The 15,571-nt window shown below is 37.0% G+C and overlaps 2 protein-coding genes across 2 annotated transcripts; one reads left to right on the top strand and one right to left on the bottom strand.

Moving 5' to 3' along the window:
* Positions 1–165: 165 nt before the first annotated feature.
* On the bottom strand, positions 166–3,480 carry LOC117384854 (excitatory amino acid transporter 4-like). Its single transcript, XM_033982004.2, has 10 exons — positions 3,267–3,480; positions 3,053–3,190; positions 2,788–2,992; positions 2,665–2,707; positions 2,532–2,598; positions 1,835–2,009; positions 1,539–1,772; positions 1,269–1,463; positions 1,064–1,198; positions 166–613 (listed from the first exon to the last, which is right to left on the bottom strand). The coding sequence occupies exons 1-10, from the start codon at positions 3,421–3,423 to the stop codon at positions 508–510; spliced, it is 1,455 nt and encodes a 484-aa protein (XP_033837895.1). The 5' UTR covers positions 3,424–3,480; the 3' UTR covers positions 166–507.
* Positions 3,481–11,115: 7,635 nt separating this feature from the next.
* On the top strand, positions 11,116–13,808 carry LOC117384857 (retinal homeobox protein Rx2-like). Its single transcript, XM_033982011.2, has 3 exons — positions 11,116–11,410; positions 12,970–13,226; positions 13,352–13,808. Exons 1-3 carry the CDS (start codon positions 11,116–11,118, stop codon positions 13,787–13,789), a joined length of 990 nt encoding a protein of 329 aa, XP_033837902.1. The 3' UTR covers positions 13,790–13,808.
* The last annotated feature ends 1,763 nt before the right edge of the window (positions 13,809–15,571 follow it).

Below are 15,571 nucleotides of genomic sequence, written 5' to 3'. Positions count from 1 at the left end.
GGATTTCAGTAGCTATGGACAATTAAATTCAACCTATGCCAGTACACAAAATGCACTACACTCTACATGTGCCATTTAATAAAACATCAAGCAGCTATGTATATGGTTTCCTCTACATGCAGTATAGTGCATGTACAATTAGGTCAAAGAGATGCTGTATTCTGTCAGTTCACCACAAGAAGGTGCTAGAGTGTTGCAAATAGTAGAAACGACAAGGGAACTGTATTCATTGTCATTGCTGCAGCAACGATAAATAGATTATTATTATTATTTTATTTATTTTTTTACAGATAACGACATATGCTTATGACCTTTAGTAAATGTTCTTAATTATGCTGTAATTGTAAAGATAAAGACTGAAGTTAAAATTGCTGCTGAAAGCCAAGTCTCGGCTTGTGGGATTGTCAAGATTTACAAGTGCAAAACATTTTAATCTGAAAGGAAATATTTTGAATCGTCATACACAGGGGGATTATAACAAGTCACATTTTTGTAGATTGAAAACAATTACTCAGCTGGACTTTGCCTTTGCAGTTCATGTCTAGACAGATGCTGAACGACCCCTACGCCAATACAGTCTCCCAGCACATTAGTAACAGTTCTCAACCGATCTCTGCAAACAAAAACATTCCATTAACCTTCCCTGAGAGTGTGAAGCTAACTGTAGGCACTGCTCTGTCTGAGGCTTGGTTAGATTTGAATTATTTTTAAACAATCTGACCAGAAAGAACTGGCTTAACTGAAACTACAACAGATGCTGTTAAACAAGTCTCTTCCAAAAAACATTAGTCACAAGGTAGCTAGCATTTAGCCAACTGTTTTTCAGTTACCAGCATCAACCTTTGTGTTAAACCTCGAACACCTAAATGTGACCAGGAATTTCCATTTTGTATTTTTATCCTAAAACGTTTTTGGCTGTGTTGGCTAATGTGTGTATTGTGTCCCCATGGAAACAGCTGAACATTCCGCCATAGACATACATGCAAAACACCCGTAATATGAAGTCACTTTGAAGTATCAATTGTAAGTTTGCTGTACTTATATGCACCTTTCAACTACTTACAAAAGCCAATCCACGAGCATGAGGAGAGATATGCCTTCTGCAGGTAGTCCAACTGATGTTAGGACAATCAGCATAGACACCATACCAGCCTGTGGGATCCCCGCTGCACCAGTGCTGGCAGCTGTGACTATGAAACTAAACAAGAGACAAAATGAAATTATGCAAACTAATGTAAATGTATTCATATAAAATATAAAGCCCTTACCTGAGGATTATAATCTGACCAATGCTGAAGTTAATATTATTCACTTGTGCTATAAATAAAGCAGCTACAGCCTCATAAAGTGCAGCACCGTCCATGTTCATTGTGGCTCCGATTGGTAGCATGAAGCGTGTTACCTGTTTGTCCATTTTGTTATTCTCCTCCATACAGTAAAATGTAACAGGGAGGGTTGCAGAGCTAAAACAGAGTATACAGGCTACATTTAAAATATTGAAGTTATATGTAAAAGTGTGATTTAGTGGTTGTACAAACCTGGATGATGTGCCAAAAGCAGTGGTCAGAGCCTGGAGAAGACCAAGCATAAATTTAAAGGGATTTTTCCAGGTGGTAATGAAATATATGAGAGGAAGGGTGACAAAGCTATGAATGAACAGGCCAACAATCACAGACAGGGTGTACATGGCAACTCCATGGCTTATATCTGCTAAATTGTCAATCTTTAAAATCTGACCAGCCAATAAGAAGATAATTCCCACTGGGCTATACCTGTAGGAAGAAAACACACTGACAGTCATCGGCAACTTTATGTTTAACAGGTTTGTTTTTACCATATGACAATGTTGATTAGGTTCATAATGGCTGAATTCAGACAGGTGAAAAAGTCTCTAAGTGGCTGTCCTTTGCTTCCTGTACTACCAAGGGCAAGACCAAATGCAGTGCAGAAGACCAACAACCCCAATATGTTTAAACCATCTGAAGACCCTGGGACTGGTATAGTCTCAGCTATGGAACAAAGCAAAACACAATAACAGTAAATAGCAGTTCTCCAACCATTTCTGCAATAACAGTTTAGTATTACATAAAACAGTAAGAAATGTCAAAAAGTGACTAAAAACTGGCATTAACATATGACACATATGTTCATTAATATGTACTGTCCCTTTTCTAAACAAATACATTTAAAAAGATAATCACAGTTATTAAATTTAGGTTGATGCATAGATGCACTGATATACAAAAAATGAAAGCAGATGTGTCTAACACAAAATTTGTTGTACCGGACAAGCAGAAAGCCACAACTCAAAGGCAACTTTTCCTCCCATGGAAATGTGCACATGTATAGAAAGTACTTCAGAATTACTGTAAATTAGTCTGTTAATTGGGTCATTGCACAACCCTAACATCCATTACAAATAGCACTTTACAGGAAACTAAATTACAAGCATTTTCAGTGACGCACTGCAAAGGATGTAAAAATGTATAATGTATAATAAACTACAATGTTAAAATAATTTTAAAACTCACTTATATTTCCACACTCAGTTATATTGAGTACAACTTGGTTCTCAGTTGCAACATACTCAGTTTTGTACTATAAGAAACATAGACAGAGTGGATTAGCATTAAACTTTGCCAGAATGTGATAACATATATTTACCTTTTTAAAACATGCCTCCACAAGATTTGAAGGAAACATGTTCCTGAAAGTTTCACCAGAAAGATTGAAAAGCTAAATGTATGTGATTTATGTGTGTGTCTGTATATATACTTTTCTACACACCTGAGTAAATCTAGAAAGGAGTCCACTGTTTGAGCATCAGTGTTTTCAGTTGAGGACATTTCAGATATTTTGGACAATTTTCCAGGTTGTATAATAGAGGCCAGGGCAATACCAGTGAACGCTGCAGTAACTGTAGTTACCACATAATAGACAAGGGCTCGAAGTCCAATTTTGCTGTAAACTTTGTTTTCCAAAGAAGACATCCCTAACAAGTGAAACATAGTGAGAACTAACAAGTAACAAGAACCAAAAGTGTGATTCAAACCTGTAATTAAACTCGATAGTATCAATGGAAGCACCATCTGCTGCAGCACTCGCATGAGCAGCTCTCCAGGAAAACTGAGGTACAGAATTTCCTGGGCTGCCATGTCAAAAGTCCTTAACCAGAACCCAAGGGAAACCCCTTTAGCAAAAAAGAAATAAAGAAAACATGCAAAAAAACTACATACACAATAACAAATCCATACATTAGCAGTTACCTATAATCACAGCAGTCAGTGTGAGGACAACAAAAGCATTACGTCTAAGAAAACTCACAAAATTAAAACTATTCATTTTCCTTTCATTTCCATCTTCTTTTGAGTGTAAATTGTTCATATCATTGAAACCAGGTAAAGTTCCATGTTGTTTGGCCATTTTAGAGTATCCAGCTGTCGTTTCTTTTTAGACTAGACTTTAGTGCATAGTCTAGTCATTGATAGATTAAACATTAACTTTGTAAAATGACATTTAGTGAATGTATTGATTTAAAAAAATACAGCTGTGGGCACTACAAGCCAAACTGGGTTAAATGTCATAGCACTTTGTCACAGAGCCACAAAGTTTTACGTCATGGAGGCAACAGTGGCCTTAAAATAGTGGCTCTCTAATCAGTACATCTGATTAGGCAGTATATTCCTCTGACCCTAAGGTGTTGGGTTTCAAGTCAAATAAGTCATGTTAGGACAACGATGTAAGTGAAAAGCCCCTTTAAACACAACAACATAAAAAATATTCAAAATAATCCACTAAACCAACAGCAGCACTCAATAACATACAAAGCCCCATCATCTCATTTTAGATCACTTCATGTCGCCAATACAGAAAAGTTGTGTGCAAGTGTCAAATACTGCCTGAAAATGTTATTATATATTAAAAGAGTTCGCATGTGTTAGGATTAGACTCTACAGTGTAATGGCCCAGTTGAACTGTCTACAAACAGTAGACAGTATCAGTACTAGCCCAGACCAATCCTGTTGCACCTAATGAGCAAGACAAATACATTGTCTGTGAGCTGCCAATTATGAGGTAAGCTCTTTATTGGTTTTACATCACTAATTGTTATTGATACAGTCGAGTCATCTGCACTCATTTTGGTAAGGATGTACACTAGGCAACTAGCTCTTATACACCTTTTAAAAAACACTTGTCTACTTTTCCCCTCAGTTTGTTCATTTTATCTGAGTGACATTATGGCCTTCCTTATGAATTAGAATGTGGGGACCAGGTTAACCAGATCATACAGGAGAAGATGGAGGTGACCATAGCGGGACAGGATCAGCTGGAAAATGCACAGCTAAATCTAAAGGAGTTTAAATAGTACAAGAAGAGTGACCAGTGAGTAAGTACCTCTGTTATATCTTATATTTCAGTAGAGCAGATGACTTGCATATGGTGCGCCTCCCTAAAAGTGCATTATTATTAATGGAAATATAATGGAAATAATTCTCAATTATGTAAACATATTTCTGAAATGGAGACTGAGATGATTTAGCGGAGTAAGTTCAATATACCAGTAACTGATATAAAGTTTGCAAAAAAGTTGACAAAGTTACTATACTATGCTGTTTATGGGGTTTTCCACCATTCAAAATGATACAGTTTTTAAATGTTAATATGCATAGCAATGGTCCCCATTTTAAATCACTATAAACCATGGCTATATAATATAAAATCATAGGTTAACTTCTATACCTTATTTCACACTGAGCTAATACATTACAACACTCTGCATCAAATGTTCTTTTTCCTGAGCCCAAAAGTTTCAAAGTGATAGTTCTGTCCACCTGTGTAGATGAAAAACACTGTTCCAAACAGGGCATCTGGCTTATCACATGACTGGGTGGTTGCTCCTATGTAAATGTTTGTATATAAATGTTTAAATGTTTGTTTATCCTACACACATGAACAAAATTGTTGGTACCCTTCGGTTAATGAAAGAAAAACTTACAATAGTCACAGAAATAATTTAAATCTGACAAAAGTAATAATAAATACAAATTCTATGAAATTTAATTAATGAAAGTCAGACATTGCTTTTCAACCATTCTTGAACAGAATCATAAAAAATAAATAAACTCATGAAACAGACCTGGACAAAAATGATGGTACCCCTGGAAAAGACTGAAAATAATGTGACCAAAGGGACATGTTAATCCAAGGTGTGTCCACTAATTAGCATCACAGGTGTCTACAATCTTGTAATCAGTCAGTGGGCCTATATACAGGGCTACAGGTCATTTGGTTACATGGTGTGTACCACACTCAACATGAACCAGAGGAAGCAAAGGAAAGAGTTGTCTCAGGAGATTAGAAAGAAAATTATAGACAAGCATGTTAAAGGTAAAGGCTATAAAGCCATCTCCAAGCAGCTTGATGTTCTTGTGACTACAGTTGCACATATTATTCAGATATTTAAGCTCCATGGGACTGTAGCTGACCTCCCTGGACATGGCCGCAGGGGGAAAATTGATGACAAATCAAAGAGACAGATAATACGAATGGTAATAAAAACTTCTTAAGAGATTAAAGGTAAACTTCAAGCTCAAGGAACATCAGTGTCAGATCACACCATCCGTTGTTTGAGCCAAAGTGGAGTTAAAGGGAGACGACCAAGGAGGACACTATCATTGAAAACAAATTAAAAAGCCAAATTGGAATTTGCCAAAGTACTTGCTGACAAGCCACAAAGCTTCTGGCAGAATGTCCTATGGACAGATGAGACAAAAATTGAACTTTTTGCCAAGGCACATCAGCTCTATGTTCACAGACAGAAAAATGAAGCATATCAAGAAAAGAACACATAGAAGAAACAGAGCCTCCATGAAACATGGAGGAGGCTCTGTTATGTTCTGGGGCTGCTTTGCTGCATCTGGCACAGGGTGTCTTGAATCTGTGCAGGGTACAATGAAATCTCAAGCCTATCAAGGGATTCTAAGGAGAAATGTGCTGGCCAGTGTCAGAAAGCTTGGTCTCAGTCGCAGGCCTTGCAACAGGACAATGACCCAAAACACACAGCTAAAAACACCCAAGAATGGCTGATAGGGAAACCATTGGACTATTCTCAAGTGGCCTTCTATGAGCCCTGACCTAAATCCTATCGAGCATCTTCGCAAGGAGCTGAAACATGCCATCTGGAAAAGGCACCTTCAAACCTGAGACAACTGGAGCAGTTTGCTCATGAGCAGTGGCCAAAATACCTGCTGAGAGATGCAGAAGTCTCACTGACAGTTACAGGAATCGTTTGATTGCAGTGATTGCCTCAAAAGGTTGCGCACAAATATTAAGTTAAGGGTACCATAATCTTTGTCCAGGTCTGTTTTGTGAGTTTATTTTTTTTTAATAATTCTGTTGAAGCCTGGTTGAAAAGCAATGTCTGACTTTCACTTATTCAAATTCATATAATTTTTTAATTTATTATTACTTTTGTCAGATTCAAGTTATTTGAAACTCACAATGAGTTTCAAATAACTTTTGAGTTTTTCTTTGTGAGTTTTGTGAGTTTTTCTTTCTTTTTTGTCCACGTGTGTACATAGGGCTCTGGGGCCTGTGCTGTGTGCTCTGTCTATGGGCCATAGAGGCTAAAGGTTTAAAGAGTAGTCCTGGGTGAGGGTTTATTTCCCTGTGGCTCAAATTAGAAGAAGATTAGGCTTTGTGAGTAGTAACCACTCAAGCTTCATTTCAAACACCCACTGTTAAACACGATAAACACACATTACACCACCTTAAAACAATAATGACATAATAACATAGCTGTTTGGAGTAAGGGAAAAATTTGGAAATTAACCAGAGGTTCTGAAAAAGACAGACCCTTTTTAAGTAATATCTATATGTGAAATCATTATGTCTCATCAAAGAGATAACCAGACTGACAGCCATTTTAAAGTTTGGAAGGGTCTGTTTTTTGTCTACAGGATTTCAGTATTATTTACAGTGCATTGTCAAATAATTGACAGCATCATTTGTAGAAATGTTTACAAAATAATATTTAGTTTAACATACATATACATAATATACATGAATATACATTATGTTTTATATTGTTGATGAATGAGGACTGTGACTTTAAAAGTGCAGGTGAGAGGAACTTTTGTACTTCTGCCAAGATAGGGTTAATCTTCCTAAATGAGGGCAGGGGGATTGCCCCTAAATAGTGACGGGTCAAACAGAGCCAACACCACAGACCTTGTTCCATTTAAACAGATGGAGCAGTGTACTGAGTCCAAAGAAGGGCTATATATTTTGATAATAATACTGTATGTGGGCTGGCAGATGACTGAATATGAACTCCATAAACAGTCACCTAAACTCAGATACATAGTCATATTAACCTGTCATTAGTAACAATATTCATATCTCATATTAGCTCATATTTGAGTAAGCAAAAGATGAAGGAACATGTATAATATGGACAAAAGCACATATTGTAAGTTAATTTCACATAATATACACCTCTTAAGGAGGACTTACTTAAAGCCATCTGCTTCTGCCTTCTCACCTTTAACCTTATTATACATAATCGCCCTGTTAGGACACACTTGTTTGTACTTTAGACCTCTTAGAGGAAACAGTACAATGATATTGATCATTTTAGAGTGGGAATATGAATTTCCTTCCAAGTACAAAAATTTAATATATGTAAAATAAAATTTCCTTTTTTTTAACTTAATAAAAGTAAACAGTAGTTGAGTTCAACCTCAGAGGAAGGAACTTCTGGATTGGCTAAGGTGAAGCTTCAGTGATTTTATGGGGTCAATACTAAATTATAACAACAACAACTGTTATTATTATTATTTGATCATAGGTTTTACATTACAGAGTGTAATGGACACAGCTAGAGTTCAGATGACCTGCCTGAAGACCTGGCCGAAATGGTAGAAGATGATGAGGAAGAAGATGAAGTCATTGATTCTTTGTTCAAGAAACTACAGTACATGGACACAGTCAAATCCAAAGCTCAGCTTATATGTCAGATGGCATCTATGCATATTTTATCATTTTCATTGCACTGTATTTGCTAAATTGACCTACTTTTGTAAATCAACAACTGTATTTACTGACTGGAAAGGCAAAGTAAGATTAAACAATTCGGAGAAATCTCTAATCTGGATGAGTCGAAAAGAAGCTGAAGCTGCTATGACTGTGTCAAATTCAAAATCAATAGGTTTGCACAGTTGATTTTTGGAATTAAGTACTTTTAATTAACTAACCTAACTTACTAACTAACTATCTATGACTACACTTTTTACATATCATCTTGCAATACAATCACAATTCATATTTTTGTAAGATATATGGAATTTTGGCAATACCAAAATAAAATTTAAAAAATAAAATTTTTAAACTAACTTAAGTAATTTCTTGAAATGTTAAATATTTCAGAAATATTGTATAAAGTAAAACATGTAACATATTAACAGTAATCCACTAAATAAAAAGACACACAGTTACATACAACACGGTACCTCCTTTTTCCATGATTTTGTTGTCATCTGCTGCCACCCATCCCCCACACCCCCTTGTAAGCTGACACAGCGCCTTTAAACATTAGCAGCTTTCTTACTAATAGGATCTCCCAGGCTTAAATCGTCATCTGATAAAACTAAGGAGCTTGATTGCCATGTTGCACCCTCTTAACCAATTTGCACTCAATTAGGATAATGGGGAAACTACCAAAGAGGGGCAGCTTTAATGTATTGATGTGATAAAATGATTATCAATTTCCCAAGTCAAAGACTCAGTTGGCATTAGATATATTTCACAAATATATTATCTGATCTGGACTTTATATGACATGATTACAACAAACTGATTGCACACTGCTGGGAGGCAAAGCTACGTGCACTGAAACTCACTCATCTCAGTATGACTTTTACACATTGCGCACACACTGTCTTTATACTCTCAACTCCATTTCTATTGAGTACTGATTCTATCTTATCAATAAAGCCTATTGCTACGCAATAACAAAACATTGTTTAATTCACGTATTTGAATCAAATTTAGATTTAAATGCATGAGGAGTGGGTCGATGCATATTGCCTCAGCACGTTCTTCAGCACCGTATGGCAGTTAACCTACATCTAGATGTAGGTTAACTGGCATGGGTATACTTTGAGTTGTTTATTTCATGACCTTAAGTCCCACCAGCAGCAAAAGTAATGGACTTTTCTCTCTCATCTTTCTTGGAAACCAGGTTTGACAACTGTGAAAAGGTGTTGAATTAAAGCCACTTAACTCACAGCCATCCTGCTCTCTCACAGCACAGTGGAGGCAGCCAAGTCTGGCCAGATGGTTTTAACATGTTAGCTTTGCTTTATCTCTTTAGACTTAGAGGAGTTCTAAGAATCACCATGCAGCACTGACACTGTAAAACAAACTGTTTATTATTATTATTATTATTATTATTATTATTATTATTATTATTATTATTATTCATTTTGTGAACAAGTACATGAGTCCTCTTAACCCGAATCCCTTCCATAGAGATAATAGTAAGACAGTTTTGTTATAATAATAATAATAATAATAATAATAATAATAATAATAATAATAATAATAATAATAATAATAATAATAATAATAATGTATGATTATATTTTATTTTTATTCTTAAATTTTAAAATAAATGAAAACATTAAGTTAATATTGTCGTATATGCATATTGTCGCATTTACATAGTAGTTTACATAGAATAAGCCATTATAGTATTAGTTTGATATGTAGTAAGAAGTACTAAATAAGATGAGAGTTGTGAGGTCAGAGGAAATCTCTAATGAGATCTTAAGTCCCATTAAAGATAGCATTGATCTCTTCAGCTTCCTCAGCTTTATGCCAGTTGGCAAAGATATCCACAGAGACATAATGTCAGTTAGCAGCAGCTACTATTTTCTGACAAATTATTACTATACATTAAACAGCACAGTTGTGTGTCAGGGGGTGGGTGGGGTTTCAGTCAGTAAAATACTATAATCACATTTATGCAAGGGGAAAAAAAAACAAAAAACAACAACAACAACAACAATTCAAAACCAAAAAAATTACATCATAAACATTTAAGGAATTGTTATTTCAGGAGCATTCATACTGAGATAATGGTTGCTGTGATTATTATTATTGTAGCCACAATTTGTGTTTAACTAATATAATATGGTTTCATGAATGAACGCTTTTACAGTGTGTAGCTATTCAAGTTAAAAATGCATCCTTGTGTCTCTTACATTGTCTATAATGAAGGGATTAGTGAAAATTCTCAGTACAAGCCATTATCTTTCAAACAATAGCATTTTGAAAGAAAGTTTTGTCAAGGCATCATTAGCAATGGCCTCCCTCTGTGGTCTGAAAGCAGGGCACATTTGGAGCAATTACTTGACCAGAAAACAACTGTCAGTCATTCTTAAAGGGAAAGAATTCCAATTAATACAGTTCTTAAAGGCATGGTTTTGCTACCATTTCACTGCAGGCTTTGGTGTCCACTGCAGTTAGGAGGAGTTTTGTCAGGAAAGGCATTACGCATTACACATGCTTGTTGGACAGGACTTGAACAGTAGCTTCACTTCTTTGCAAGGGATTTCAAGGACTTAGCAGTGAGCAACAAGTAGCTGCACTGGATATTCTCAAGTGTCATTTGTCTGCCAATGGACTATGGAGACAAGATGTATACAGCGAACACTGTCAGAGGCCTTGGAATAATGGTGAGGCTTTTGAACACAATACTCTTGAATATATTTATTTAATAGGATTGTAGGGCATGGGTTTGTATAAACAGGTGCCATATGTGTTTTAGTTTGTTGCAAATGTGATGCTTTATTCGTAATTAGAATAAAGAATGTGCCTATAAAAATATGTTTTGGATGAATTGGATGGAATTTGGATGAATTCCATACAATATCTAATAATATTTCCCTGTTCTTTTTTGCAGACAAACATGTAATTATTTAAGTGTCTTCCAGTCCTCCAAGAATATGTGCCAATGTGCTTCATTTAAAGAAGCATACTTCAAATAGAGGAACGGCCAAATTTGCTCGTTTCACGTGGGAGGCACTGTGGGCTTTTCCCCAAACATCTCGAATGCATTTATCAATGGATAGCCTGGGAATTGTGGATGATGATTGCTTGGACAGCTACGACATGGCAAAAGGTGCCAGCTCGAGTGCTGCAGGGAGAGTTCACAGCATTGATGTAATTTTGGGATTCACTAAGGACCAGGACCCTTTGCTTCATGCTGTAGGGGAAGATGGCGGTCAGAAAACGAATGTGGAAAATCCACAGCATGAGCAAAACAATGTGGGCAAACAGGGAGCACAAGACCACTATGGACACCTCCCAGAGATGGGCAACGGCAGTCAGCACCCATCCTACCATGGTGAGTCTGTCCATGAAAAAGTATCAAAATCATAAGCGTTCCACTGCAAACTCCTATCTTTTACACATTAATGCATCATCCTAATTTTTGGCAGTAGGAATTATTGACCCGTGGGTCTTAACATATCAAAACAATATAAGAACTACAGTCAGTTAACAATATTTCCTCGTGAGCTTGTTTCTAAACATGCTCCATATCCATTTCCAAGAAGAAGTCACAATCTGGACCATGACTTGGCTTGCAGAGGCCATGTAAAGTCTGTTTAGATTAGGGAAGTGAGACAGGGACAAGGAGCTTTAACTGGTAGCATCTGTTACTAGGGGATTACTCCAGGAGAAGAATTCAGTGAAAGACACAATGTACAGTGGACAAGTGGTCAAAACCCCCGGTGTTCACAAGTATAAAGCAGTCATTAAGCTGTGTTTATCTGGGGAAGTGAGGCTATGGTTTGGTTTCACTCTTGATGAGGCTGTAATGCGCCTTGCTCTTAGTAGTTACTCTACATAATGGGCAGTCATGCAACTACAACTTATGCAGTTAATAATCAATAATCACAAGAAACCAACGTGCCAAAGCAGAACATCTCTAACACAGTATGTAACTAATGATATATTTTACATTTAGTTTATAAAATCAGTTAAGTTGCTGATTAAATAAAGCAATTCTGTTTCGCAAATAAATGCATTCTAAGACTCAGAGGGTCTCAAACTATTGAACTGTAAACTTACTTGTGACCAAATTGAAATAGTTATTTCATACATTTCGACCCCTCCCCAGGGGTTCAGGAGGCATTTGGAGGTGATGCCCAAACCACCTTAGCTGGCTCTTTTTGACATGGAGGAGCAGTGGCTCTACTCCGAGTTTCTCCCGTGTGACTCAGCTCCTCATCTTATGTCTAAGAGAGTGCCCAGTCACTCAGTGGAGGAAACTCATTTAGACAGCTTATATTGATGATCTTGTCCTTTCAGTCGTAAAACCACTCAAATTCCTTCAGTACTTAAGTTGCATCAAAAGACTCACAGACAGCAGGTCTGTGATCTTAAAAACTAAATGCATCTTTTTGCATTTATTGCCTCATATCTATAAACATTTCTGCTTTTGTATATGTATGTTTCTCTGGCTTCTTTTTCCCTCCATGAACAGTGTGTGGACCTGATTTTTACATTCAATCATGTACCTCTCTATCAATTTTAGACACACAAAATGTAATAAAATAGCCATAACTTTTTATTAGTATCAGAACTGTAACACAAAGGAAAGGACTCCTGCCTCACAGCAAGAAGATCACAGGTTTGATTTCTACAACAGGTGGAGTCTTTCTGTGAGGAATTTGCATATTCTCCCTGTGTCTATTATACTATTAAAATATAGACAGTAAAGTCAAAGCCAACAAGACTCCAGTCTTGGTGGGACTGTCTTGTCAAATACAATGTAAATCATTCTTTACAATGTAAATAATTATTTTTAACAGGATCGTTCTGTCTTGATCCTCTATGCTTAAAATTTGCTTATGGTAAATAATTAACATGATGCATGTATTTTGTGTCTTTTTTTTGTAGAATCTGGTATTTTTCATCGTGACAAATGTGATGCTGAAATGACCAGTCTAAACAAGGAGAGGGACACAGGTGAAGACTCTCCGGACCTCTCTAAGGAGGAACACCACTCCAAAAAGAAGCACAGAAGAAACCGCACCACCTTTACCACATATCAGCTCCATGAGCTGGAGCGAGCCTTTGAGAAGTCCCACTACCCCGACGTCTACAGCCGCGAGGAGCTAGCAATGAAAGTCAATCTGCCAGAGGTTCGAGTCCAGGTATGCACTATACGCTCTTCAATCAGTTTGGATGATGCAATAAAAGTAAAATTATCACTGGCAGCATTTTACTCAATCATAAAAGTTTGTATTTCATAATCATGTATTTATTTTATGATGGGCAGGTGTGGTTCCAAAATCGAAGAGCCAAATGGAGGCGTCAAGAGAAGATGGACACCAGCACAATGAAACTCCATGACGCTCCTATGCTCTCATTCAACCGCCCACCTATGCCTCCTACTGTGGGCCCTGTCCCCAGCCCTTTGCCGCTGGACCCCTGGCTCACCTCTTCCATCTCCAGTGCCACACCTATGCACAGCATACCAGGCTTCATGGGGTCACCTCAGAGCCTGCAGCCAGCCTATCCAAATCACAACTTTCTAAACACAGCTCCTGCCATGGTTCAAAGTATGCAGCCAATGGGCCCACCTGCATACCAGTGCCCCCCAACCTTCAATGACAAATACCCAATGGAGGATGATAGGAGCTCCAGCATCGCAGCGCTCAGAATGAAAGCCAAAGAACACATTCAGTCTATGGACAAAACCTGGCAACATATGTGACACACCGAGGACACTGCTGTGCCAGGACTTACAACTTCTTTCATCCAATGAAACTGCTCTACAAGATTGCTTTGCTTCAAAAACTTTTTTTAAAAGTCAAATTTTGTTAAAAAAAAAAAAAAAAAAAAAAAAAAAGTGTTGTATACTTCTTTTTATATAAAAAAAACAAAACATGAATACAGAGATGTAAAAACAACACACAGCTAATCCACTCACCAGTGGGAATTCTTGCTGGAACCCATGAATATCAATTGCACACTTTAAAGTTCTCATGGTAGGTTACAATATTTCACTAAAACACAGTGAGCATAATTATATTCAAGATTTTGCTAAATAATTAACATTTTAATACAAGTGTATTTTGAACTAATTTGAAGTGAGTACTGTGATCTGATTGAGGAGCTATCGGAAGTCACACAGTACTGTCTGCCTGAGGCTAATTTGAGCAGACAAGTCCACTTCTTAACACCTAATTAATGCTTTTAAAGCGATTAATCCTGCTTTCTTAGCCACAGACAGAATGCCCTCAAAAGCCCTGAATCCCCCTAAAGGACTAACAACAAAATCTGTCATTTTTCAAAATATAGCAAAGATACAACCCCTTGACAAATTTGAAGCCTGTTTTGTTTGTTTTTCATGCAGTGAAATAAAGCCAGAAACTGTTTCGCAAAAGGTCTGTCATCACTGTGTATTTTAAATAATTAAAGGCCTTTGCAAATAAAAACAACCTTTTACATATTTTTTTTCCCACTAAATTTGTTACTGTCCCCGTTACTAGGGAATTTAAAAGCCAAAAAAATAAAAATACAAAATAATTATTCAAAATTATGAACATATGCCACATGTTTTAATTGTCAATATTCCAACATTTTCATTAACAGCAAAAAATATTTTTCTAGGTATATTTCATAGAATTTAAGAGTGTATCTTTTCTTTGTGACAAAGCAATAAAGTTATACCACTTTAAAGCATTGTTTCTTCCGCTGATCCTTTCATGGTGCAAACATGACTTAGTGCTGTTAATGAGCAGTGCTTTACAAAGGACTGTGTAAGCTGTGACAGGACAAACTGGCCTGATGGAGCCGCGTGTGTTTTTGGGCCAATGGAAAGATGCCAGGCTGTTAGGCAGATGAGACTCCACTCCATCAGGTCTGAGCAGGTCTGAAAGGGAGTGTGAGGGGTGTGAAGGGTGAGGAGCCCCACCCGCTTGTGCAGGACACAGGGACACAGCTCGAATAACCCTCCTGGAGCCCCAGAGTTCAGTAGCTCCAATTTAGTTTAGGAGAAAGTGGTGCTGTTTTGATGTTAATGCTTTCTTATGAAAAAAATAAATGGCTAGACAAGCTCCAAAAATAACCACATTCACGCTTGAGTATAGAACAGGAAGTTGAACAAACATAAATTTACAAAAAAATATAATCTAATATTTCACTTTAATAATATTTGTTCTTTCTCAGGCATCATGACCCTCAAATGAAGACAATGGATAACATGCACTACTACTAGATGCATTTAGAATTAGTAGTGAATTAGACACATTATGTTGTTTTGCTTGGTCAAGCATGACCCTCATTGGGGCCCAGGCTCTAGTTAACAGGCTGACTAGTGGGATATGGTCCTTGGTGGAAATAATAAGGTAAAGGAGCGGAAATAATGGGATTTGATAAAGAACACTTTTCAATGGGACACCAATTTGCCCTTGACATAATTGGGGGTCAGGTCTCTAACTGGCTGCAGTCGCTTGCATTTCTCTATAGTGCTTTGTTTGTAAACTGCATTTCT

Source organism: Periophthalmus magnuspinnatus, chromosome 17 (assembly GCF_009829125.3).
Source record: "Periophthalmus magnuspinnatus isolate fPerMag1 chromosome 17, fPerMag1.2.pri, whole genome shotgun sequence".
Lineage (NCBI taxonomy): Eukaryota > Metazoa > Chordata > Actinopteri > Gobiiformes > Gobiidae > Periophthalmus > Periophthalmus magnuspinnatus.
This window is presented reverse-complemented; position numbering and strand designations above follow the sequence as displayed.

What these genes read in the sequence shown, in the direction of transcription:
- LOC117384854 (XM_033982004.2), bottom strand. Translation starts at nt 3,423, where the DNA reads ATGGCCAAACAACATGGAACTTTACCTGGTTTCAATGATATGAACAAT. An exon ending in ACTATCGAGTTTAATTACAG is followed by an intron (nt 2,993 to 3,052) that starts GTTTGAATCACA and finishes TTCACTTGTTAG; the next exon opens with GGATGTCTTCTTTGGAAAAC. An exon ending in GGTCAGATTATAATCCTCAG is followed by an intron (nt 1,199 to 1,268) that starts GTAAGGGCTTTA and finishes TCTCTTGTTTAG; the next exon opens with TTTCATAGTCACAGCTGCCA.
- LOC117384857 (XM_033982011.2), top strand. Translation starts at nt 11,116, where the DNA reads ATGCATTTATCAATGGATAGCCTGGGAATTGTGGATGATGATTGCTTG. An exon ending in TCAGCACCCATCCTACCATG is followed by an intron (nt 11,411 to 12,969) that starts GTGAGTCTGTCC and finishes TTTTTTTTGTAG; the next exon opens with AATCTGGTATTTTTCATCGT. An exon ending in TGCCAGAGGTTCGAGTCCAG is followed by an intron (nt 13,227 to 13,351) that starts GTATGCACTATA and finishes TATGATGGGCAG; the next exon opens with GTGTGGTTCCAAAATCGAAG.